The 24,492-nt window shown below is 38.0% G+C and overlaps 1 protein-coding gene across 2 annotated transcripts; it reads right to left on the bottom strand.

Annotated features, from left to right (window-relative positions):
• Nucleotides 1-12,878: 12,878 nt before the first annotated feature.
• sec11a (SEC11 homolog A, signal peptidase complex subunit) lies at nucleotides 12,879-24,114 on the bottom strand. 2 transcript variants are annotated; one of them, XM_026935550.3, is made up of 6 exons: nucleotides 23,787-24,088; nucleotides 23,239-23,348; nucleotides 20,094-20,243; nucleotides 13,485-13,604; nucleotides 13,351-13,408; nucleotides 12,879-13,255 (listed from the first exon to the last, which is right to left on the bottom strand). In XM_026935550.3, exons 1-6 carry the CDS (start codon nucleotides 23,835-23,837, stop codon nucleotides 13,205-13,207), a joined length of 540 nt encoding a protein of 179 aa, XP_026791351.1. In that variant the 5' UTR covers nucleotides 23,838-24,088; the 3' UTR covers nucleotides 12,879-13,204. The 2 variants fall into 2 exon arrangements, with proteins under 2 accessions (XP_026791351.1, XP_053091016.1); XM_053235041.1 differs by lacking the exon at nucleotides 20,094-20,243 and having other exon boundaries at nucleotides 23,787-24,114.
• Between the last annotated feature and the right edge of the window lie 378 nt (nucleotides 24,115-24,492).

Raw genomic sequence — 24,492 nt, 5'->3', positions numbered from 1 at the left:
GTCAAATTAATTATGCTTCAACAAATGTGTACAAACATGTAGCTCCCCCTACCGACTGGCATGTGCAGCTGCCTGTCGGTGTGGAATTTTTCATGGGCAAGCACCACTCAGGAAATTTTATATTTCTTCAGGAAATATAAGTTCTAGTTCTTCTTCTTTTTTCTTTATTTCTTTCTTGGAGCATAACTAATCCTGCACCATTTGCATCACCGTCACAAAACATACCTCAAAACATGCGGCTCCATTGGCACAGGTGTGCTATTACTTTTGTCAGTGTTAGGGTGGTCACTGGACTTATTTTCTGCCGGACTTGATAGGGGCCCTGCCACTTTGCGACCAGCTTGTTCTCTGACGTTGGTAGCAGTAACAGAATCTCCTCACCAGGCTGGAAGCTGCGTATTCGAGCTGCCTTGTCATACCAGGTTTTCTGCTGGGCTTGAGACTGTAGTAGATTCTTTTGTGCAAGAGCAGTGAGTCTTTTGAAGTTGCTCTCTCATCTTGAGGATGCAGTTGAGGATGTTTTGCTTATTGGGCTTGATTATGTCTTCCCAGCTTTCTTTCAACACGTCCAAGGGTCCTAGCACATGGTGGCCATAAAAAAGCTCAAAAGGCGAAAACCCTTTTGAAGCCTGTGGTACCTCTCGATAGGCAAAGAAGAGGAAAGGCAGCCACTTGTCCCAGTCTTTTCCTGCTTCAGAGACAAATTTCTTGAGCATTACCTTCAGGGTTTGGTTAAACCATTCAACTAAACCTTCAGACTGTGGGTGGTAAGGGGTGGTTCACACTCTCTTAATCCCTAACAACTGATATACCTGTTGTAATGTGCGGCTTATAAAGTTGGGACCTTGGTCTGTGAGGACTTCTTGAGATATGCCTACTTGTGAGAAGAATTTTATGAGTGCTGTGGATATTTGCTTAACAGTGACTTCTCTAAGTGGGTATGCCTCAGGGTACCTTGTTGCATAGTCACATATGACTAAAATGAATCTATTTCCTGCCTGACTTCTCTTCAGAGGGCCAACAATATCCACTCCTATCCTTTCAAAAGGTGTGTCAACAACGGGCAGTGGTATAAGTGGAGCATAAGCAGGTATGCGTCCAACAGCTAGTTGACATTCAGGGCATGACCTACAATACTCTTTAACATTGCTGTACATTCTTGGCCAATAAAACCTCTTAGCAATCCACATCAATGTCATAAACTCTAAATGGCCTGCCCATGGGATGGAGTGTCCTAGTGCTAACACCTCCTCCCTCTGCATGTTGGGTACAACTAACTGTGTTCCCTCTTCCTTACTCTCTCTATAGAAGCCCATTTTTCAACGCAAATGTCTCATCTAGGAAAGTGGTGCCACTTTCCTTCTGACTCGCAAGCTTAATAATCAGCTAAGGTGGAATCTTCTTGCTGGAGCTTTGCTAGATTGCTGTCTCTCACTCAGTTCAGGTTCCTCTGCCTGCAAATCATCTGGTTCCAAGGTCTCCATTAACTTCCCCACCAACTCTCTATGCTGCTGCAGCCTGACCTCCTCAGTAGGTCTGGATTCTCCTAGCACGTCCTCTGAGTAAAAAGGCAACATCTGCAAAGCTCCAACAGTTTCTGATGGACATGTAGATTGCACCTTCTGCTTAGTCTGTGCTCTAGTCACTACACCACACCATGCTGTTTCCAGTACCAACTCAGCCAACACTGGCAAATCTGTGCCTAACAAAACAGGATATGGCAAATTCTGGACTACTCCAACTTTCATCAAGTATGGCTGGTTATGCACCTCAATATAAACTTCACCTGTAGGTAACTCAGTGTTATCACCATGCACACAACAACAGTCACAGTTTCATCCTCACTCCAGCTATCTCTGGGAACATATCTGGCTTGGACCAAAGTTCGAGCACAATCTGTGTCAACCAGAGCTGATAGTGGTTTACCATTCAACAGAACTGTGATCACTGGCTCTGTGTCATGTGTGAAAGATGCTGCCTGAACTGGCCTTGGGACATAACAAAGACTAGCAATCTTGGGCTTTTTAAGTGGACAGTTTGGCCTAGTATGTCCCGGCTCTCCACAGTTAAAACACACAACTTCTTGCTTAGCTTTGAGTGGTAAGGTGGAAACAGGGGATGCAGATTTTGGGAGTGTAGGCTTCAGGATCTTAACATGACTTTGAGAGGTTGAGCTCACCCCAGACCCCTCAGACTTACCCCTAAATGATGGTAGTAGGCCTGCATATTGGAAGCTTCTCCTTCAGCAATGTAGGCCTCTACTAGGTCAGCATCTTGTGCCGCAGTGGTTGGATTGTGTTCCTTGACTCATGTCCGTATTTCTGGGTACAGTACCCTCAGATATTGCTCCAGCACGATTATCTCCACAACGTGGTCTTTACTATTTTGGCTGAACTGGACCCACTTACAGAACAAGTCCTTAAGCTGTGTGTAGAGTTCCCGTGGTGACTCATCCGTTGGGGTGCTCAGGGAACAAAACCTCACCCGGTATGTTTCAGGACTGATTTCATATTTCCTCAGTATGGCTTGCTTAAGTTGGTCATAGTCTTGTGTTTGGGAAGGGTTCATGGCCACAAAAGCACTCTTGGCTTTGCCTGTGAGTAGTGGTATGAGACTCATAGACCAGTCTCCCCTCGGCCACTGGTAGACACAAGCCAGTCTTTCAAATGTGGTCAAGAAATGTTCAATATCATCAGTGTCCTCAAGCCTAGCCAAACGTGGCTCCTGGTCCAACACTCTTGACAGTGCACCGTCTGAAGCTGTATTTTTAATTCGGCTATGCTCCATATCCAACTGTAGTTGGGTGACCTGGTGGCTGAGAACTTTGTAGTGCTGCTCTCGTTGTGCTGTCTCTCTTTCCTGGCTCTCATCCCGCTCTTGCTGGTATTGCATGAACGACTGGAACATCCTTGCGAGAGTTGTGAGTGCAGCATCTCCTCCAGCAGCAGAAATGTCGACAAATGGCCCACTCTCTCCATGAGTTCCTCATAATGCACCTTGGTCCTCTTCCTGCACTGTGCATTCCTCAGGCTGATTCCTTGTTTTAGGTGTCATGGCAGCAAAAGGAAAGAAAAACTTCTGACACCACTTGTTAGGGTGAACCTGCGGCCATTGGTGTTAATGAGACGACAGGGTACGAAAATGCACAGTTCAGAGTGGTTTATTCCCCAAGGTTCAAAAATGTGGTACTCCAAGGCATGCAAAAATGTGTACATACAGAGGTAACAGTCCAAAGATAATTCAAAATATAATAAAAAGGAGGTAACTCCAATGTCTTACAATAGGTCCACTATGTAACTTGGCTATGCCAGAGTACAGGCCCAATTACTTAAGCACAATTTTGCTTCCACACTTCTCACTTGCAAATGCTAGCTTTAAATATGGCTGCTTTCCAATTGCACAAGTGAGAAGGGAACCAGGAGGTATGTACAGCGGTTTGAGATATAATGAAGTTAACTTCTTTACTGAATTAAATCAAATAAATGCATGATGTATAAGGTATTCGTGTGCTGTTTTTGAGTTACATTATAGAAACAGAATGAATCAATTAAACATTTAAACAAGCAACAGCAATACACCTACAAACAATGAAACTAGCAATGTGGGATAGTTAATGGGGTGACAACACCAAACCAGGGCTACAAACACAAAAATATGTAAGGATAGTATATCTTTGCCGGCATTTAGTTTGTGCACAATGGTGGTTTGTGTGCGTACAAGCCCATACTCAGTCCCTTCAAAATAAAAGTCCTGGGTCACAGTTAGTCTGTGACAGTCAGTGTTCCCATGTGTACTTTTCACGCATGTGGCCAAAAATGTGCATACATCTTAGGTACAAGACCTGGCATATACACATCGGGTTTTGGAATTTTTGCTGGAAATGTCTGGAAAATGGCATTATTCCGGCCCTTAGACCCTAATGGGAAAATTTCCCACACAGGAAATGGTAACAGGTTGTTACCAAGTCTTGCTCTATTGCTTATTGAATTAAATTTGTTAGAAAACCTAAGTGGGAAAGTATTTGGTTATTACCTCCATATAGTACACAATAATAGAAGGGATTTAATTATAATTGCACTATCCGTTACGCCCAGATGAGGATGGGTTCCCTTTTGAGCCTGGTTCCTCTCAAGGTTTCTTCCTCATATCATCTCAGGGAGTTTTTCCTTGCCACCGTCGCCTCTGGCTTTCTCATTAGGGATAAATTCACATATTTACAATATATTTCTTTGTGAATCCATTTATTTCTGTAAAGCTGCTTTGTGACAATGTCCATTGTTAAAAGCGCTATACAAATGAAATTGAATTGAATTGAATTACCTCACAAGTTTTTTGTTACAAACAAGATAAAAGAAATCTCTTTCAAAATAATTCATGAATTCTATCCTGTTAAACATTTTCTCAGTATGTTTAAGAAGGATATTGATGTTAATTGCTCTTTTTGCTCTTTGCACTTGGAAACTGTACCCCACATCTTCTGGCACTGTAGTTATGTTAAAACGTTATGGTATGATGCCTTTAAGAAAAGATACTCTTTAATTTTAATTTGCATTTTGAAAATGTAGTTTTTGGATATTTTAATTATGATAATGTGAAAAACAAAGTTTTTGTTATTAATCTATTTATTTTGTTGGTTAATTTTCACATTATACGTGTAATTTTTCTAACAAAAAACCCTGTTTTACAGTGTTTTATAAAGAGTTGGAAAATTACTTTAATAGAAAGGCAATCAAAACTGTCCGTTTGTGTTCTATCTTCAAAATCTTTAAGTAATATAAAGTTCATGCATGTCTATGATTGTAAAAAAAAAATTTCTTTTCTTTTCTTTTATCCTTTGTTACCCTGGCTTTATAACGTCTGTTGTATTGCTCTGTATCTGTCGTTTAAAGCATAATTTAAAAAAAAAAAAAGAGAAATCACAAAACTACCACAACATAGACATGACATATCAAAACACTTGGCTGACTAAGGAGAATTGAGTTTATGGGTATTCTAGTGACGTCAGCTGTGTGAGATCAACCCCCAAAATAAGTGCAATCAAAAAACTATGGCAACATAGACGTGACATATTGAAAGGCTTGGCTGACTGAGGCAAATTGCATTATTGGTATTCTAGTGAGGTCACGTGAACGGACTGGAATAATGCCTATTATATTAAAAACTCAAGAAAATATAACAATTACGGCTACCAATATAGGTCAAATTAGTTATGCTTCAACAAACACCTACACACATTTAGCTACCCCTACTGACCGGCATGTGCAGCTGCTTGTTGGTGGTGAATTTTGCATGGGCAAGCACCACTCAGCATTTTTGGACCAATGCCCAATTGTTCCATTTGGTTGGGAAAGGTATGCTTGTATACAACTTTTTGATCGGTTGCGCGGTTCCCACGTAGCGGCCATTTGAAGTCTGTTTTTTTTCCTCACAGGAATGAAAGGAAAAAAGGTATGGGAGGACATGTAGACCAAACTGTACATGCCACAGACATTGACCAGTATGTAGTACTCAGTCCCTCTACTCAGGAAAGAAAGAAGAGCCCTATTGGCCTAATGGTGGTGCTATAGCGCAGCAAAGTGCCCCATTTTAATTTTTTTAAGCCATATCTTGAGTACCGTGAGGTCTAGAGACAAAATTCTTGTTTCTACTGATTCCTTGGTTAATTTTACCCATTTTTAAAATTTGAACCACTTAAGTCTGCCTACTTACATTTTTGCTAATTTGCATAGTATGTAAAACCTACTTTTGAGTAAAACATATTGAGATTTAAGACCTGCCTCTAACCATTAACCTGCCTCTAATGGGGCAGAGTCTAATTCACTCAAACAGTTATTACCTATGATTCTTTGTATGCACTTAAATAAAATTTGATAGGCCCATTCAGGAGAATGGGCTGATTCAGGCCCATTCAGGAGAAAGTCCTAAGGAGGTCTGTTGAGTTTTGGGTGTGGTCATCTATAAAGGCAGAACTAAGTTCAGAAAACCATTTCTTGAATGCAGAACCAGAGCACCTAGAGTCGGCTAATGACGTTAACCACAATGTTAGCCTACATTTGGGTGATGAGGAGCTACCGCTTATTTGAGAGAAGATATGAGATCTTACAAACTATCAACGATGGGTTTAACAAATTTGAGCAGTCCATCCAGTCTCTATGAGCACCTCAACAAGTCCTGTTAGAGAAAATGGAAACTATTGAATGGCAAACGGATGACCACAAAGTTAGAATTAGCTAACTAGAAGCAACTTTGGCTGAAATGCAGAAATCAAATATATCGCTTAGACTGAAAGTTACTGATTTATAAGCCCGATCTCACCAAAACAATATTAGTCGGCATTCCAGAAGGGGAAGAAAAGGGGAGACCAACTGAATTTGTCACTGCTCTGTTCCAAAACTCTTGAGCAAAGCACAATTTCAGGATCCACTGATCATTGATTGTGTGCATTGCATTCTTCAACTGAAACCACCAGAGGGAGGGATGACTCACACAATTATTGCCGGAGTATATTTCATCAGGAAAAGGAACTGATACTGCAGTTTCTGGTGAGAGCATAATTCGAAATATAATGAACACAAAGTGTACATCTTTCTGGACTACACTGACTATGCTGACATGATGGAACAATGGCATGAGTTTGGTGAAGCTGAAGATGGCACACACACTTCGCTTTCCTGCAAAGCTCTATATCCAACACAGCAGACAGTGGAAGATCTTCACAAGCCATGGAGAAGCCATGAAGTTTGTGGACAGTAAGCTGTAATGAGCTGAGTAGGACATTATCAAGAGCCTTATGTGTCGTAAGGTCGGCTATTGCTTTAAACCTTTGTTTATTGTTTGTTCATGTTGAATGTATTGTAGACATGGTGTGCTTATATATTCTTTTACTGCTAAGTGCTTAAGTGCAGAGTTGAGCATAATCATCATCTGTTTTGCACTTCTATTTAGATTGTGGATTTCAATGCTTTTCAGGAAGCTAACTGGAGTGGGATTGGAGGGTGTGTTTTCTGGTGATCTGTGTTTGGATACAACATCAGAATTGTTGGTTCTTCCACATTATGGCTTATTTATTTATTTATTTATTTATCTTATTCTGTTGGGCTGTCTAGCTTTTATTTTCACTCATATGTTACGAGGTAAATGTCTACAACCGTTGATGGCAATGGTGGCATCATTTTAGCAAAAGAACACTATGGCAGCAATCATCTTTTTGGATGCCCAAAAACCATTTGACCAGATAGAATGTTTTTTTTTTTATGATGTGACTGCTAACAGAAGTAGCACGATGAATTCTGAAGTGTATAGAGTCATACTTTCTGCTCAAATTCAGTCAAATGCTGCAAAACTGATAGGACTGGGCTTCACAGTACAGACGGATAATGACCCAAAACGTGAAAGCAATCCAAGAGCGTCTTAAGGCACAGAAATGGAATGTTCTTCAATGGCCAGTCACCTGACCTCAACCCAAATGAGCATGCTTTTCATTTACTGAAGACAAAACTGAAGGCAGAAAGATCCACAAACAAGCAGCAAATGAAACCAGTTGCAGTAAAAGCCTGGCAAAGCATCTCAAGGGAGGAAACTCAGCATTTGATGTCTATGGGTTCCAGACTTTAGGCAGTCATTGACTGCAAAGGATTTGCATCCAAGTATTAAAAATAATCCTTATATTTATAATTATGCTAGTTTGTCCAATTACTTTTCAGCCTGTGAAAATAGAGGGACTATGTAAAAAAATTCTGTAATTCCTAAAGGATTAATGCAATATTTTTGTTAAACCCCTTGAATTCAAGTTGAAAATCTACCCTCAATCACATTTCAATTGCTTCATTTCAGATCCATTGTGGTGTACAGAGGCAAAAGTAAGAAAATTTTGTCACTGTCCAAATATTTATGGACCCGACTGTATGCTAATAACATGTTATTAACTGTCTCACATTTATTTTTGTTCTGCCCTATGCTGCATGATTTATGGTCTAATATTTTCAAATGATTTTCAAAAGTGTATGAAAAAATATTCAACCAAATCATGATTTAACAATTTTTGGGTTGCTCTGATATGGCAACCACCCTGCGCTTTACACAAAAACAGGCCCTAGTGGTTGTAATGATTGCAGACATATAGATAATACTCTTAAATTGGAAGACTCTGGACCCTTAGTTTAAAGTGATGGTTAATTAAGATGCTTTTCATCATACAAATGGAACAACTATGCACTAACAAGCTTAAATCAAAAAAACAATTTCACAGTGTCTGGGGACCCTTGATAAATGCTTTAGAAGAAGCCTAAGCCCCAACTTGATGCCTACCATTGGAGTTGCACATCAACTACTTTTTGAAGACGATAAACAGCCCCTTTTAAAAATTTTCCCCCTTTTTTCTCCCCAAGGGTGGGGACCGAAATTTCTTTGCCCCCTTAATTGCTGCATGCAGCTATATTTTATTCTTTCTACTTATTGGAATTTAGCTTTTTTAAAAACAGGAAATTTCACAATATGATTGAGTTTTTTCTTAAGTTTGAATTCATATTTCCTAAAAATCACCACAGTGAAATTGCTTCATCATAATAATGCATCCTAAAGGAGGTACTTTACAACAAAAGACTATTATTTTTTCTATTTAAAGGAATTTAGCTTATCAGTCTCTAAAAAAAGGAACTTTCACATTAATAGTGAGCATTTTCTGATGTTTGAATTCATCTTTCTTAAAAATGCCACAGTGAAATGACTTTATAATAGCTGTGTACATCTCAGAACACACAAGACATCAAACCTTGGAGCAGATGGGCTACAGTGCTGGAAGACCACATTGGCTTCCATGCCTGTCAGCCAAGAACAGGAATCTGGGGCTACAGTGGGTGCAGGCTTACTGAAACTGGACAGTTGAAGATTGGAAAAGCGTCAAGAGAAGATAGTATGGTCAGAATTTGGCATCACCAGCATGAATCCATGGACCCAACCTGCCTTGTGTCCACAGTTCACGCTGGTATTGGGCCAGTGGTACTCAAGAGGTGAATTCTGGTCCGGGTCCGGACCTAAATGCATCTTATGACAGACCGAGTACAAAATCTCAAAGCGAAAAATAAAAAAAAACTCCTCACGATCCCTGTGAAACTTTGCATGCTGTACTTTCATTTCATCCAATCACAGAGCCTGAAGAAGTGTCCATGACAACAAACATAACTGAGACGTGGTTAGTTTAATAGTTTTACATAGTTAAGTACTGTAAAAAGTAACTATTTAATAACTTAGATGCTAACTCTGGGTAAATGCTATCTCTGGATAAAATTATTCGTAAACATGGTATTAGCTTCCACTGTTAAGCTGATGACACACAGTTGTACGTTTCAGCAAAGCCAGATAAGAGACATCAGCTTAATAAAGTTAAGGAATGTGTAAAGGATATTAGACACTGGATGCCTCCCTGACCGGAAGATGAACCCACTCAGCCCAAGAGGAACTCTGTCAAACCTACTGATTTAGACTATTGGCCAAGACCAGATTGCTGGATCACAGGATAACACCCAAGGACTCTCAACCATAAATGCATTATGGTTAATCAGTACATTAACAACAACCAACATACGTCTTGGTTGGTATGTATGTGTTCCTTGATTGATTTCCTGAAAATGAGAGCAAGGAAATTTAGATAGAATGTCATGTGTTAATTGGCATATGTTAATATTTGGGATATAAAGTTTGATCATGAAAAAGTTTGAAACCACATGACTGCAGAAACAATTGAATGATTAATGTCATAGGCGGAGAATATGGCTTACACCCCACCTTAAGACAATGTTTGATTGGAGGGAACATTTTTGGGGTTGGATTAGAGTCACTTAGCAGTTCTCGTCAACCAAGAGCTTCAGAAGTTCTTGCCCCTCAACATCATGAGGAAATCATGCTTGCTCTGAGACTCCGCAACAAGACTGGGTCCTGTAAAGCCTCCGACTCCAGCCTTTGCACCAAAGTGAACCACCCACTGTTCTGCCACTCGCCTACGAAACTCCACCGGGTGAGTCTTTGCTCCATTCATAATCTTGATTGGCTTCCCAAGATGCCACTCAAAAGCTGACCAGACCCCTGGTGAGTCCACATCGCCGGGAAACCCCTCCAGACAATTTGTGCATTTAATACAAAGTTTAAAGCCCTTCTGAAGAACAAGAAGAAGTTTAAATTGATAAGTTGATGGTTCGTTCAGGTCATGGTCTGAGAAACAGCATACAGTGCTAGAAACTTGAAATTTCTTTCATTCTCTGTTCAAAACCCTTCTTTGTTGACATTTGTGTGTGTGCATGTGTGTTTATGTGTTAGATTAGTTTCTGTGTAATAAAGTCTTGTCTGATTTTAAAGGCAAGTGTCTTGTGTCTCTGTGCTTATAATTTACTGTCTTAAACTGTTGGTCTTGTTACTGGGCTCTTTATATAGTGTTTTCATTATATTTAGGATATTATTGCCAGTGGCCACAGAGGTAATATCCCATGCACAATTAATAAATACATTAACATCAACTGTTGAAATATTAAGTTTGCAAAATTTCCCCATTCGGAGCTGATCTGCTAGTTTTCCACTACATATTTTGGTGGAATATGTGGCCAGTTCAGTCTAAATTGTAAAACCTTACATAGTACACAGTTATAAAAGGATATTATTTATAATTGCACTATATGGTGTCACCCAGATGAGGATGGGTTCCCTTTTGAGTCTGGTTCTCCTCAAGGGTTCTTCCTCATATTGTCTCAGGGAGTTTTTCCTTGCCACCATTGCCTCTGGCTTTCTCATTAGGGATAAATTTATACATTTCAAATTTATATCCTGAATTTAAATATTTCTGTAAAGCTGCTTTGTGAAAATTGTTAAAAGTGCTAGACAAATAAAATTGAATTGAATTGAAAGTTAAAAGCTGTTTAGCTAATTGGCAACAGTAGGCTAATATCACGTTCAAAATGTAAAATGGCGTGTTCAAAATGGCTCAGTACTAAGAAAACGAAAATTGACAGTGAAAACCACTCTTTTGCCATACTTGATGGAAAACAAAAAGATGAAATGAAAATGAAAATAAGTCAAATTCCCTGTTCAGATTCAAGAAGAATGGAAGAATTGGCTGAAGAACTGACTTATTAAAACAACTTAGCCATAATATAACAAAGATAAGGTTCATTTCAATGCACAGCTGATTGTATTTGTTCGATTTTATGATAAAGATGAAGTGATTTTGTGAAGATGTTTAGGGCTGATAAACCTCCATGGCCACAGAAGAGGGGAGGACCTTTATGTAGCCTTAATGCAGGTGCCGAGTGAGAGAGGTATAGATTTGAAACAAGTAGTATCAATTACTATTGATGGAGCAGTGTCAATGATTGAGAGAGAGAGGGGATTGGAGCAGCACTTGAAATATCACCACCCTGATCCACATACACAAAGAATACACAATGGGCCGATATTGCTTCTCTGCAAACAGAGCAGATTGAACTTCAAGACTTTGCTCTGCAGGAAGCTCACTGTGATTCTGTAATGTTCCAAACCATGATCCAAATGTTCGTTTCCTGCAGAAGGTGGCCATTCACATTCTTACTATGTTTGCTTCAATAAAAATTCAAATCTGCATTTTCAACTATGAACGTGGTGGAGAATTCATACCTCAGCAAGCTCACAAATGAACGCTTACAACAGTGTCTCCGCCTGGCCATTTCATGTTTTGATCCCAAGCTTAAACCTTTGGTAACAGAAACAAGAGATTATTTCTCCCACTAAATTAAGTGTTTTTTTGTACATAGTTCTAGAGTTTGGGAACTTGTAGTACATCAGCCTGATCTTATACTTTTTGGGATGCATGGAATTTGTTCACTTATTTGTCCTCTTTGGACCTTCAGTTATGTGGAAATTTGGTAAGTGGACTGCTAAGATTCATATTTGAGTACCCCTGGTTTAGGGAATGATTCCTTGGCATATATTGGGTCCGTTAATACCAAATAAGCACCGGTTAATAGCCTATTAGAGTATTGCTGCTGTCTCTGTGCATCTCTTTATGGCCACAATTTAGTTATAATACTTATATCTTATAATGGCTACTTCCAGCATGATAATGTGCCATGACACAAAACATGTCACCTCAAGCTGGTTCCACAAACATGACAATGAGTTCATGGACTCCCCAGTCACCTGATCTGAATCCAATAGAGCAGCTTCGGTATGCGGTAGAATGGAAGATTTGCAGCATGGAAGTGCAGCTGACTAATATGCAGCTATTATACAAGGCAATTGTGTCAACATAGGCAAGAATGTTTGGTGGAATCCATGCCGTGCAACAGCTTGGAGGTATTACTTTTTTCTGAAATGTTTTAAATTAATTAATTAATGCTAAGCTGTATAGGAATAAAAATGCTAACAAGTGTTTTTTTTAATTAATTTTTTTTATAGCATCCATGTTACAAAGAAACACAAACACAGTAAAGTTTCCTTGAAAATGACTCTTTTAATTTAATTAACCAATTGCTACTACTAGTGGCCAGTGCCACCTGAATGTGAATTGCTTGAAATGTTTATATGCAGTAACTAAAGAAGACATGACCACCTTTTGGCTTGTATGCAACACTTTTTCTCTATTGCTGCCACCCCTTTTCAAAATTGGACAAAACTGTCCAAAACAATTGTGAAATGCAATTTTATATTTAATGTTAGCCCTATGTTAATGTAATGCAAGAATTATATCCACAACCCAAGTAAAATTGAAGTCTGGCTTTATTTTCTTTAATCATTTTTCTTTTCTTTTGTGAATACAAAGGTCATAATGACAGTGGGCAAAGTTTTATTTTATTCCAAAAGATATAGAAATGCTAGCTCTGTTATTGCAAAATCCTGAAAAAAAGATGAACACCAAATAAGAGAAGTTGTTTTTATTTATTTATTTTAATTCAATAGAAAAGTCTGAGCTGTAGAAACAGGTGTGAGACTGGAGCATATGATGAAAGCACATCAGAAAGAACAAAGAAAACCTAAAAAAAAGATTTTTGGAAGGCTATAGCAAGACGAACAAAAACAAATATTACCAGTGTTGTTATTGTAAGCTTTAACAGCAATTATCGACTGTAACTTTTTTTTAATTTTTTTTTTTTTTTTGCATAAGCAGATTTAACACACTAGCAAACACTGGCTTGGGGAGGTTGGAACTGCCTTGCTTTATCACGTCGTCCTTGGTGGAGGGGGATTACTCCCTGTGTACCAAAACAAAGAGTCCCAGCATGCACAGAACAGCATACTGTATAAAAACAAAATACATTTTTAGAATGCAATGTCAACTTAAAAGATATATAAAAATTCACCCTGAATTAAATGTATCAAAGATATGCCCACCTTAAACTTAGGGTAGTCATTCATCAAAATTGTAACAATTCCTATGTAAGGCACAAACCTAAAGAGGGAAAATGATTAATAATGGTTGAATTCCACATATAAGAATGTTTGTATGAAATAAATAACAAGCCTACCCTCTTGCTCTGCCAACCACATCCTTCTTCTCCAACCAATGCTGTCCCCTCTTGTATAGACCTCTGTCATCCACAGAGTTATTATCACCTTTTGTCAGGAACTTGATGTCCCCATTTTCCCTAAAGAACACAAATACAATTGAAATGTGGTTTAATAAAAAACCCTGTTAATTAAAAAAAAAAATCAATGGAGAAAGTATTTATCAATACATTAATTAGATGTAATGTTCACATAGTTCACTATGGTGCTAGTGACCACTACATCACATTTTGTGCCAGGAAGCTCTACAGATGTATTTTCTTAAGTATGCACCATAGTATTCATAGTATTTTCTTAAGTATGCACCATAGTTTTCTTAAGTATGCACCACAGTATGCACCATAGTACTCAAGGACTATAATGTAGAAACATTTAAAGAACACCTAAACACTAATAAACTAATAAATTGGCAAAACATATTAAGCATACTCTCTGTTGACAAGGGATGAGAATATATTTAGATGTTTCGTTCAGTTGTGAATAGAGTAGCCCCACTTAAGCATATATAGTTAAACAAAGGTCCAGTCCTAGGATTAAGCATACCATTATAGAAGATATTGGTTTAAGGAATAGGGCACTGTCTATCTTAAAGAGAACAATACTTTTAAAAATTTTCAAAATTCAGTGCAGAGAAGTATTAAGGAAGCAAAAACTACGTATAATACTTATAAGCTAAAAGCATACAAAAATGATCCGATAAAAACTCTGGAGAACATTAAACAAATTACTTTTGGGTGGGAAAAATAAAACTAGTATAACAAATATAGGCCTGACTTTGAGAATTTGATATTGAATTGGAAAGTTGTTCATGAACAGATATATAAATATGTTATGTATGTATAAATATGTATAAATATGTATAAATTATTGTTTATGGGATTATTTCACCTAGAACCTCTGTTAATTTTGGCTAGGTCTTGGACAATAGTCCAAGTGGAGTAAGTACGGCACTGAATGTGCTAGGAAAAGTTAATGCCAGGACTAATTTCCTTGCCAGACATGCACAGTTCTTGGGTAGTGTGGAATTATTTAATTTTTCTTTACTTTCTCTTACGCTTAAAATCTGTTTTATACTCATTATGCTGATTCTTATTATTTGTGAGTTTTTCTGTACCACTGTGTTCTGACCTGATATCATGCAATAAGTTAAGTGGATAGAATGTGTGTAAAGAGATGTAAGTGGTACAAGGTGTCATGTCAAAGTCCATTTACCATACAATGAGCTAAGCCTCTCTGAATATGATATTGCATAAATAACCTAAAAATATTATTTGTTATATATTGGGTAGGCCTTCATACATTTAGTTAGACAAGAAGGGAGATAAGTTATGTGACAAGAACAAAACAAAACATTCAATTTAATTTTATTTGAAGAGTGCTTTTAACAATGGACATTGTCAAAGAAAATTCAAGGAATTTCAAGGAAAGGAAGATCCTGTCTCCAGATTTATCCTTCCACCCTTTGCATTTGACAAAGAATTATTCTGGTATAAAAGACAACAGTCATAGTGACCGTGGCCCTGGATCGATCTGGATGACCTGCTGACCTGTTGGATGGTATGGGCTACAACCACACCTGTGCCAGAAGCAGTTGCTGTGGATATACAGACCCTCTGAAAGTACTAGGACAGCATGGCCAATTCTTTTGTTTCTGCTATACAGTGAAGACATTTGGGTTTGAGATCAGAAAATGAGAATGAGATGGTAGATCAAAATTTCAGCTTTCATTTCTTGATATTTACATCTAGATGTGTTAAACAACTTAGAACATGGCACCTTTGGTGAGAAAAAGTATTGGAACAGATAGACATTTAATATTTGGTTGCATATCCCTTGCTTGCAATAACTGCATCAAGCCGACATCACCATTTTTTTCCATTTGAGATTCTTTTCCAGGCTTGTACGGCAGCTTCTTTCAGTTGTTGTTTGTTCTGGGGGGTTTCTCCCTTCAGTCTCCTCTTCAGGAGGTGAAATGCATGCTCAATTGGGTTAAGGTCTGGTGACTGACTTGGTCAGTCTAAAACTTACAACTTTTTTCCCCTGATGAAGTCCTTTGTTGTCTTAGCAATGTGTTTTGCGTCATTCTCTTGCTGCTTGATGAAGGATCTAATGATCCAATTAGATTGGATGCATTCCTCTGTAAATTGGCAGACAATGTTTCTGTAAATTGCTGAATTCATTCTGCTGCTACCATCCTGAGTTATGTCATCAATAAAGATTAGTGAGCCTGTTCCAGAAGCAGCCATGCAAGCCCAACTCATGGCACTACCTCCAATGTGCTTGATCAATAACCTTGTATATTTTGGATCATGAGCAGATTCCTCCTTTCTCCACACTTTGTGTAGCATTGACTATTCAAATGATGGCTTGAGACTTGACTAATGGTTCATGAAGTATTTATTGCTTATAACATTTAAAGCTACTATGAAGTCAGCTAAGCAAAGAATATAACTAGCCACCGTAAGTGCTGTAAGAAAATAAAGAAATACAATAAGAAACTTCTGTCTCCGTTTCGTTATTATAACTTTCCCATACACTCACAATCACTAATACATGAAGGCTAATGTCAGACTAAAAGGCCTTAACTTTCTTATAAACAGTGTACATAACCATACATTTATGCAGAATAATGCACTCAGAACTCATTACCAGCTAACTGAGGGTACTTTACCTCTGGGTTACTGATCAGAAAGTCAGGGATTCAAGCCCCAGCACCGCCAAGCTGCCATGGTTGGGCCCTTGAGCAAGGCCTTTAACCCTCTCTGCTTCAGGGGTGCTGGTATCATGGCTGAGGGTGCTCTGTCCCCAGCTTCCTAACAAGCTGGGATATGTGAAGAAAAGAATTTCCCTCTGCTGTAATGTACAGTCAGGTATTTGGACAATGACAGAGTTTTTGTGATTTTGCCTTTATACACCACCACAATGGATTTGAAATAAAACAATCATGATGTGACTGAAGTGTAGACTTTCAGCTTTATTTTAAGAGGTTCCACAAAAAATATGGCATTTACCATTTAGGAATTACAGCCATTTTCAACAAAGTACCTCAATTTTCAGGGGCTAAAAGGTATTTGGACAAAGTGACAATTGTAAATATAACCATAATTTTAATACTTGGATGAAAATCCTTTGCTGTCAATGACTACCTGAAGTCTGGAGCCCATGTTCTCAAAACTCAAATTCTGAGTTTCCTTCCTAGAGATGCTTTGCCACCTTCAGTTGCTGCTTGTTAGTGGGTCTTTCTGCCTTCAGTCTTGTCCTCAGTAAGTGAAAAGCATGCTCTATTGGGTTGAGATCAGGCAACTGACTTGGCCATTGAAGAATATTCCATTTCTTTGCCTTCAAAAAGTTGCTTTCGCAGTATGTTTAGGGTCATTATCCACCTGCACTGTGAAGTGGCGTCCTATCAGTTTTGTAGCATTTTGCTGAATGTGAGCAGGGAGTATAGCCCTATACACCTCAGAATTCATCTTGCTACTTCTGTCAGCAGTCACATCATCAATAAACACCAGTGAGCCCGTTCCATTGGCAGCCATACATGCCCATGCCATAACACTTCCTCCACCATGTTTGACACATGATGTGGTATACTTTGGATCATGAGCTGTTCCTTTCTTTCGCCATACTTTTCTTTTCCCATCATTCTGGTACAATTTAATCTTGGTTTCATCAGTCCAAAGAATCTTATTCCAGAACATGGGAGGCTTTTTTAGATGTTTTCTGGCAAAGTCTAATCTGGCTTTCCTGTTCTTGAATGTTACCAGTGGTTTGCACCTTGTTGTAAACCCTCTGTATTTACATTCAGGAATGCGTCTCTTGATTGTAGATCAACTCCAGACCTTTTATCTGCTTCATTTGTCTTGAAGTAACGAGGGAATGGACCGCACTTGGTCAATTAACTTCTTGTCAGTCAATTGTCCAAATACGTTTGAGTCCCTGAAAATGGAAGTACTTGCTATGCTATGTACACTCTGTGAAAGACGTCAACCTTTCACAGAGTGTACATAGCATAGCAAGTCACTTTTGTTCTCTGCTGACGCCTTTGCTTCTGCACATATTGCATATAGATAACTATAAATACTCCCTGTCAGCCTCTGTAATCTTTGAAGAGCTTTGCTACTCAAACACTGACTTTGTGTGTTTCTTTGGCACTCTCTTCCCTGGCCGGTTCAGAGGTTGTGGTGGCAGCGTGAACACAGACTTCTTCCTGATTCTAAGTGAACCCTCTTAATTAGATTCAGTGTATTTCTCTGTAAACTGGCAGAGAGAACGTTTCTGTAGACTTCGTAATTCATTCCTCTGCTATCATCATGAGTTACATCATCAGTAAAGATTAGAGAGCCTATTCCAGAAGCAGCTATGCAAGCCCAAGCCATGACAGTACCGCCTGTGCTTGTCCAAAGAGCTTTTATGTTTTGAATCATGAGCAGATCTTTTCTTTTTCCACACTTTGGCCTTTCCATCACTTTGGTAGAGGTTAATCTTGGTTCCAGATCTTTCGTGGCTCAATCACATCTTGATTGCTTCATTTCAAATCCATTGTGGTGGTGTACAGAGGCAAAATTACGAAAATTGTGTCATTGTCCAAATACTTATGCACCTGACTGTATCTGCTTTAAAAGTTTAAACCAATACGAAGGAAAAACACAGCCTTCTTAACCTGATAAATGCCTCCTACATCCTGCGCTTCTCCCAAATGCTTATACAATCAAGCAACACTTCAATGAGGACTGAGCTCATAGCAAAGAAAGATTCAAATACCACTTCAAAGATATGGAATTGGTACAAGCTTGAAAAGACAGACAAACATGTTATTGTAAAATACAACGCTGCATAACATCCTAAGCGGTAATTTGCCAGTCAGAATTACATCATTTTCGACCTTGGCACGTTCGACAGACGAAGTAGGAAAACTGAATCCCCCATGTTTGTATTTTGTTAGCAACAAGCTAGGCAGCTAACTCGGATGAGTGACATTTTCTTTCTCAAACAGCGAACTGTATATGAGTGTTTTAGATTTAACAAATGAATATGTCTATGTTGATTATTCTAAAGCTAATACTTGTATATACAGTATAACTCATTCAAAGGTAAGAAGTTTTACTTTGTTTATTTCTGATGCTGGTGCAGGAATTTAAATTTGAGAGGAATACCAAGTTGAGTTCTCAGTTGCGGTGGCATTTCATGTCACAAAAGACATGGACCCCATTTACTCTGTCGAGAAAGAAGGTTTCACTAAGTTGTGCAAAAAATAGTAACAACGCCATCTAAAGCAAATAGTGTAAACAATGATTTCTTTTTTAAAATATCCTTTTGTTAAATATCCTTTATTTATAAAAGAACCATTGTTTGTACTATTTGCTATAGATGGTGCTGTTACTATTTTTGCACATCTACATTTTCCGCAGTCCCTTCTAATAATTAAAAATAAATAAATAAATAGCATAATTTTCAATTGCATTATGTAAGAAAAAAAAAAATTTAAATCGTAATCTAGAATCATTCATTAAGTTGAAAACAAAACAAAACAAAAAAAAAAACAGCCCTATTTTCAATACTCCTTCTAGATGTTTCATCAGATTCTTACCATGTACAGTATGTTAAATGAGGGGAAATAGTTACATACACATGAGATTCCTGATTTATTGTTATAACACCACAACCTAGCAACAAGAAGTGGGGCTTATAATTCAAAATTTTTAATACTCTTTAAAAAGGGTGAATTACATTAATATCTCATTTGGATGGCATGATGTTAAGATATTTATGATGTTTAATTGCAAAAGAAATTATGATATTTTGAACAGTGATGCCATGGCAATGTGTTGTCAGGTGTAGCTCAAAGTTCATATATGCAATGTATAAACACCCATACTGACACATGATCATAGTGCTGCCAACTGGACATAGAACACGAGGTTCTCCACCAAAAATAATCATAAAATATCTCACACACACTGCAATTGTGAGTGCAAACTGACAGCACTGAAAACACAAAAATTCTATATTATTGATTAAATGTTAAATTGCAATGTCATGGCAACACAATTTATTAACACATGACACTGTTTACACAAAGTATTTCTTAATTATTTCACAGTGCATCATACAATTGAGCTGATTTTTCAGAGGCATTAATATACTGTTCCTCATGCCTTTAACATAGCCCCTACTATCAGTAACAGGAAATGACACTCATATAACACACATTTTTATTGATTTTAGATGACATTAACCATGAGTTGTCTTCACTAATACCACATTATCATGTCCTGCAACCGTTACCACACCCTTGGTGCTTGAACCCACCAGTCGCTGCTTGCAGCTATATTTTTTATTATTATTATTATTTTTCTGAGGTGCGTAGCATCACAGTCCAAAACTCACATTACTAGGTCCATACATCAGAAGTGTGTGCCATCATGTTCTGGCAAAAGATTTGGATCAAATATGGCATAGCAAAGGTAAAACTTCTAAATGATACAGCAAAAGCAAAGACATTGACACCTTTGCACTGCATATGTTTTTGACTCAAAGACAGGAAAATTAGCATCAAAGACTTTACTTACTTCTCATGAATTTTGAGCACTCTGTGCACAATGGGGATCTCTCTGCCTTCGATTCTGAACACCACAATTTCTCCCACTCTGATTGGATCTTCAACTCGATTTGTGAGGAATAGGAGGTCTCCTCTGTAAAATGCAGGCTCCATACTGCCACTGAATCACAATGAGAATATAGTATTTTTTCCACAACAACTACATCTCACTTTGGTCCCTTATTGTAACCTCATTACAGCCTCTGTGGGATTTTTATTAAATCCATGTGTTAATACTTAATTTCGGGTTTAAGGAGTAATTACACCCCTGTGGTGGGGCTCACAATATGAAAAAATTCTTCATGTTGAGTATTTTGAAAGTATGTTATATTTAGTTTCAACTGTCAGATCTTTGAGACATTTTCATAATGAGGAGATAATGGTATAGAAATTAGGCACAAAGTTGAAACAGAAAATCAGAATAAGAAGCAGGTGAATAAGAAACCAAATTCAGAGTCTTCACCTAGTTAGAAATATGCATGAATGCATCTACAAACAATTCAGTAGCTACCAATATGTTTTCGTCAGCTTTTTAATGCAACTACAACAGTTTCTCTGCTGCTGAGCACTTGGCTCCTTTCATTTCACTATGTCAGTGGCAGCTCCACCTTTAATTTGGTGGGAATGGCTAATGTTCAGAGTATCTCCCACTCCAAAATCAGTTGACCAAACGTAAACACCTCCTTTTAAGACCCACCCCTGTATAAAAAAAATAATTAAAAAAAAGTGCCAAAATTCTAGAAGCAAAAAATAGATTCTAAAAGCAGAAGAAAGGTTCCAGAAGCAAAAAAACTGCATGAGAAAATTCAAATAGAAAAAAATCGCAAAAATCGCAAAAAAAAAATTAAAGCGAAATGAGCATGAATCAGAAGTAAACTTTTTGAAAAATTAATTTTGATTTGATTCTCATTACTTGAATTTGCAAAATATGAATTAAAAAAAAAAATAAATAAATAAAAAAAAAAATTGAAGGTGGGGACGATCCCCCTCCAACCCTCCCCCAAATCCCAAAACTACAGAAAAAGCTGCATATGCGAATTCAATTAAAAACATGTAATTTTCAATTAGTTTGCCAAATAAATTTGCTATCAATCATCACTTAAATTTTTGGCAGAACAATCTTAATATTATTAATAAATAATAGTAATAATGTTTTTTATATTAATAATACAATTTATATTAATATAATTAATAAGACACATGCTCCCACTGCAGCGATTGTTCACTCTCAACCAAGCCCTTTTCTTTCAGAAAGAGACCTTGATCTCACTCTATGTAAAACTGCCAAAATCAGCCTTCAGCCATGTTGTTTACTTTAAGGCCTACTCCGGTCCAGTTTTATAATGATTTGTTATTAGCATTCATACCATCTCGAAACAACAAATGTGGTATTTAACCATTTTAAATGGCTTGTTTTTAAAGTGATCCTGCAGTAAAATATACTATTGTATCTCACTTCAAGGTATTGTTGCTAAAGGTGGTTGTACATGTTACTGAATTACAGGGTGCACTGTACAGTTTTTACCACCTTGTTTTTTTGTTGGATTACTTTTGGAAAGCATCACTACATACTGAAATCTTTTTTTTGTCACCTGAGGTTGTTTGTTTGTTTATAGAAGTTGGTGAGGACCACACAATTAAAAACAAATAAAAATAGATTTGAACGAGGGTGTACTTTCATTTTACCATGACTGTACACTCACTGAACACTTTATTAGGAACATCTGTACACCTATTCATTCATGCAATCATCTACACAGCCAATCATGTGGCAGCAGTGCACGGTATAAAATCATGCAGATATGGGCCAGCAGCTTTGGTTCACATCAACCATCAGAATGGGGAAAAAATGTGATCTCTGATTTTGACCATGGTGCGATTGTTGGTGCCAGAAGGGCTGGTATGAGTAATTCTATAACTACTTATCTCCTGGGATTTTCATGCACAACTGTCTCTATAGTTTAAGCATCTCAGAATGCGCAGCATGTTGAACCTTGAGGTGGATGAGCTGTAATAGCAGAAAACCACATCCGGTTCCACTTCTGTCAGCCGAGAACAGAAAGATGAGGATGCAGTGGGCACAAGCTCACCAAAACTGGACAGTTTAAGACTGGAAAAACATAGCCTAGTCTGAGGAATCTCGATTTCGGCTGAGGAAGATGGTTGGGTCAGAATTTGGCGCCAACAGCATGAATCCAAGGACCCAACCTGCCTTGTGTCAAGAGTCCAGGCTGGTGGAGGTGGCTGTAATTGTGTAGGGAATGTTTTCTAGTGTATCTAGATGTAACTATCAGAACTTCGGGTTACAAGTCCGAGCCTCTAACCATGAGGCCACGACTGCCATCTGCTAATCCTTAGGCATTCCACATATGGCACATAGTTATATGTTAATCTCTATATAAAGCAAACAATTACATTAAGCCAGACTATCAGCCATAATAAACCAACTGTCCAGTAAATAGTCAGTTAGGATATCTAAATATCCTAACATTTGTAAACTACTCATGCTGTGTGGATTTGATTCCAGATTTAAACAGAATGAATTTTGAACCACCACTACTAGAGCTGTTGCACCACTGCTACAAACATTGTCTGTGGTTTGATCTCTAGTGTACGGTCCAGCGTAAAGCTGTCATATACTGTGTAACTCTCCTGCTAGCACAACATGCATTAACCTAACACTGGCCAATGGCGCAAACATGATGTGCTACAAGATCACACTCATTCGTTTCCTTAGTCTGCTGCATCAATGCACTTAACTAGCACTAATGTACTTATAACTAACGTTATTACATTACATCCAGCTACCACTTTTTATTTTAACCGATTAGGTTTCCAGGCAACCAAAATATTGGATTGGGCAGGACACTGGAACTCTCGTTGGCCAGGTGTGCTAGCTAACAAATTAATGATTTGCCCACCTCTGGATTTATTCTTACAAACACAATTCCTTTCAGTTGTTAACTGAAAACGTTTTGGGGTGTAATTACTCTTTAACGACTGAAACATATTTGAATACACCTTATTCAGTCATAGACATGGCCATTTTGTTGCGGGAGCAATATAGACTAGACCACAGTCATCAAAAGTATTCAAAGGAGTTAAAATGCCCTTACCTGAGAACAACAACAATTGGGCTTTCGCTTCCAGTCACAACCATCAGGCCTTTCCAAATCATTAAGGCCGAAGACACGATCATGCCAAAATTCAGCACCTGGTAGTACAGCTGAAAGGCACATCAATTTCTCAGTTATAGCACTCTTGTGAACATTTTTGCGCTGGCTGACGACAAAAAGCATCAGCTAATCCTTAGGCATTCCACATATGGCACATAGTTATATGTTAAACTCTATATGAAGCAAACAATTACGTTAAACCAGACTATCAGCCATAATAATCCACTTGTCCGGTAAATAGTCAGTAAGCTAATTTCCTACTTCAAGCGAGGTTTGTGATAATGTCTTATCTTTTGCAACTTTTGCAACTGTAACCACCAATTATTTAAATAAATCCAATTAGTCGATTTGACGTATCTCATTGAGAGAAGCAACAAAATGCGTGCATTATACACAAGAGTTTAGATTTAGGCGCTTATTTGTTGAGCTGACGTGTTCCAAGTGATTCAGTGTATCAATATGCTGCTCCGCTAGCGAATCGTACCCACCTGGCGCTTATTCATTCGCCGAACATCGTCGAGAAAGTCTAAAGACAGCATTTTATCAAACAAATATATATATATATATATATATATATATATATATGTATGTATATATTTAATCAAAGCTTATTAGTTCAATTATTGACTGCCTCTCAGAAAACAGCAAAATTATACTACTACTATTACTGCGCTCCACTCGCGGTTGCAACTTGTAATTCTCAACCTTGAACCAGTGAAGAAAACTCCCTATCAACTTGAAATTCCTTCTCGTCGACTCACGATAGTCCTCTCAGCTACGAGTTCCTTGCCCTTTTGCTTTTTATGCACTTCGTATGTCGAATTCGCTGAGGTCGAAAATGACGTCATTCCAACCTGCGAATTACCACTTACGAGGCAAGTCATATGCAGCATATTTCCTAGGAACGGATGACAACTTCCTGTTTCGCAGCATCCGGAGGAGACGGCTGAAATAATAGTCCGTGGTTTACCTTTTTTGACTCCTTATAAATCTTTTTTTAATTGGTAAAGAGAAATTTTACAACCAGTATGGCAATGCCATTGTTTCTATCTATGTAGTGCTCTAGATAGTCCTATCTATATTCTAGGCCGGAAATGGGCGGAAATGGGCGTGACCGGAGGTTTTTATTTGAATGCTACCCACTATGCCAACGGAAATAACAATATAATTCAATTCCTGAACTTCTACAGTTCC

This window comes from Pangasianodon hypophthalmus, chromosome 6 (assembly GCF_027358585.1).
Source record: "Pangasianodon hypophthalmus isolate fPanHyp1 chromosome 6, fPanHyp1.pri, whole genome shotgun sequence".
NCBI classification, from domain to species: Eukaryota; Metazoa; Chordata; class Actinopteri; order Siluriformes; family Pangasiidae; genus Pangasianodon; species Pangasianodon hypophthalmus.
This window is presented reverse-complemented; position numbering and strand designations above follow the sequence as displayed.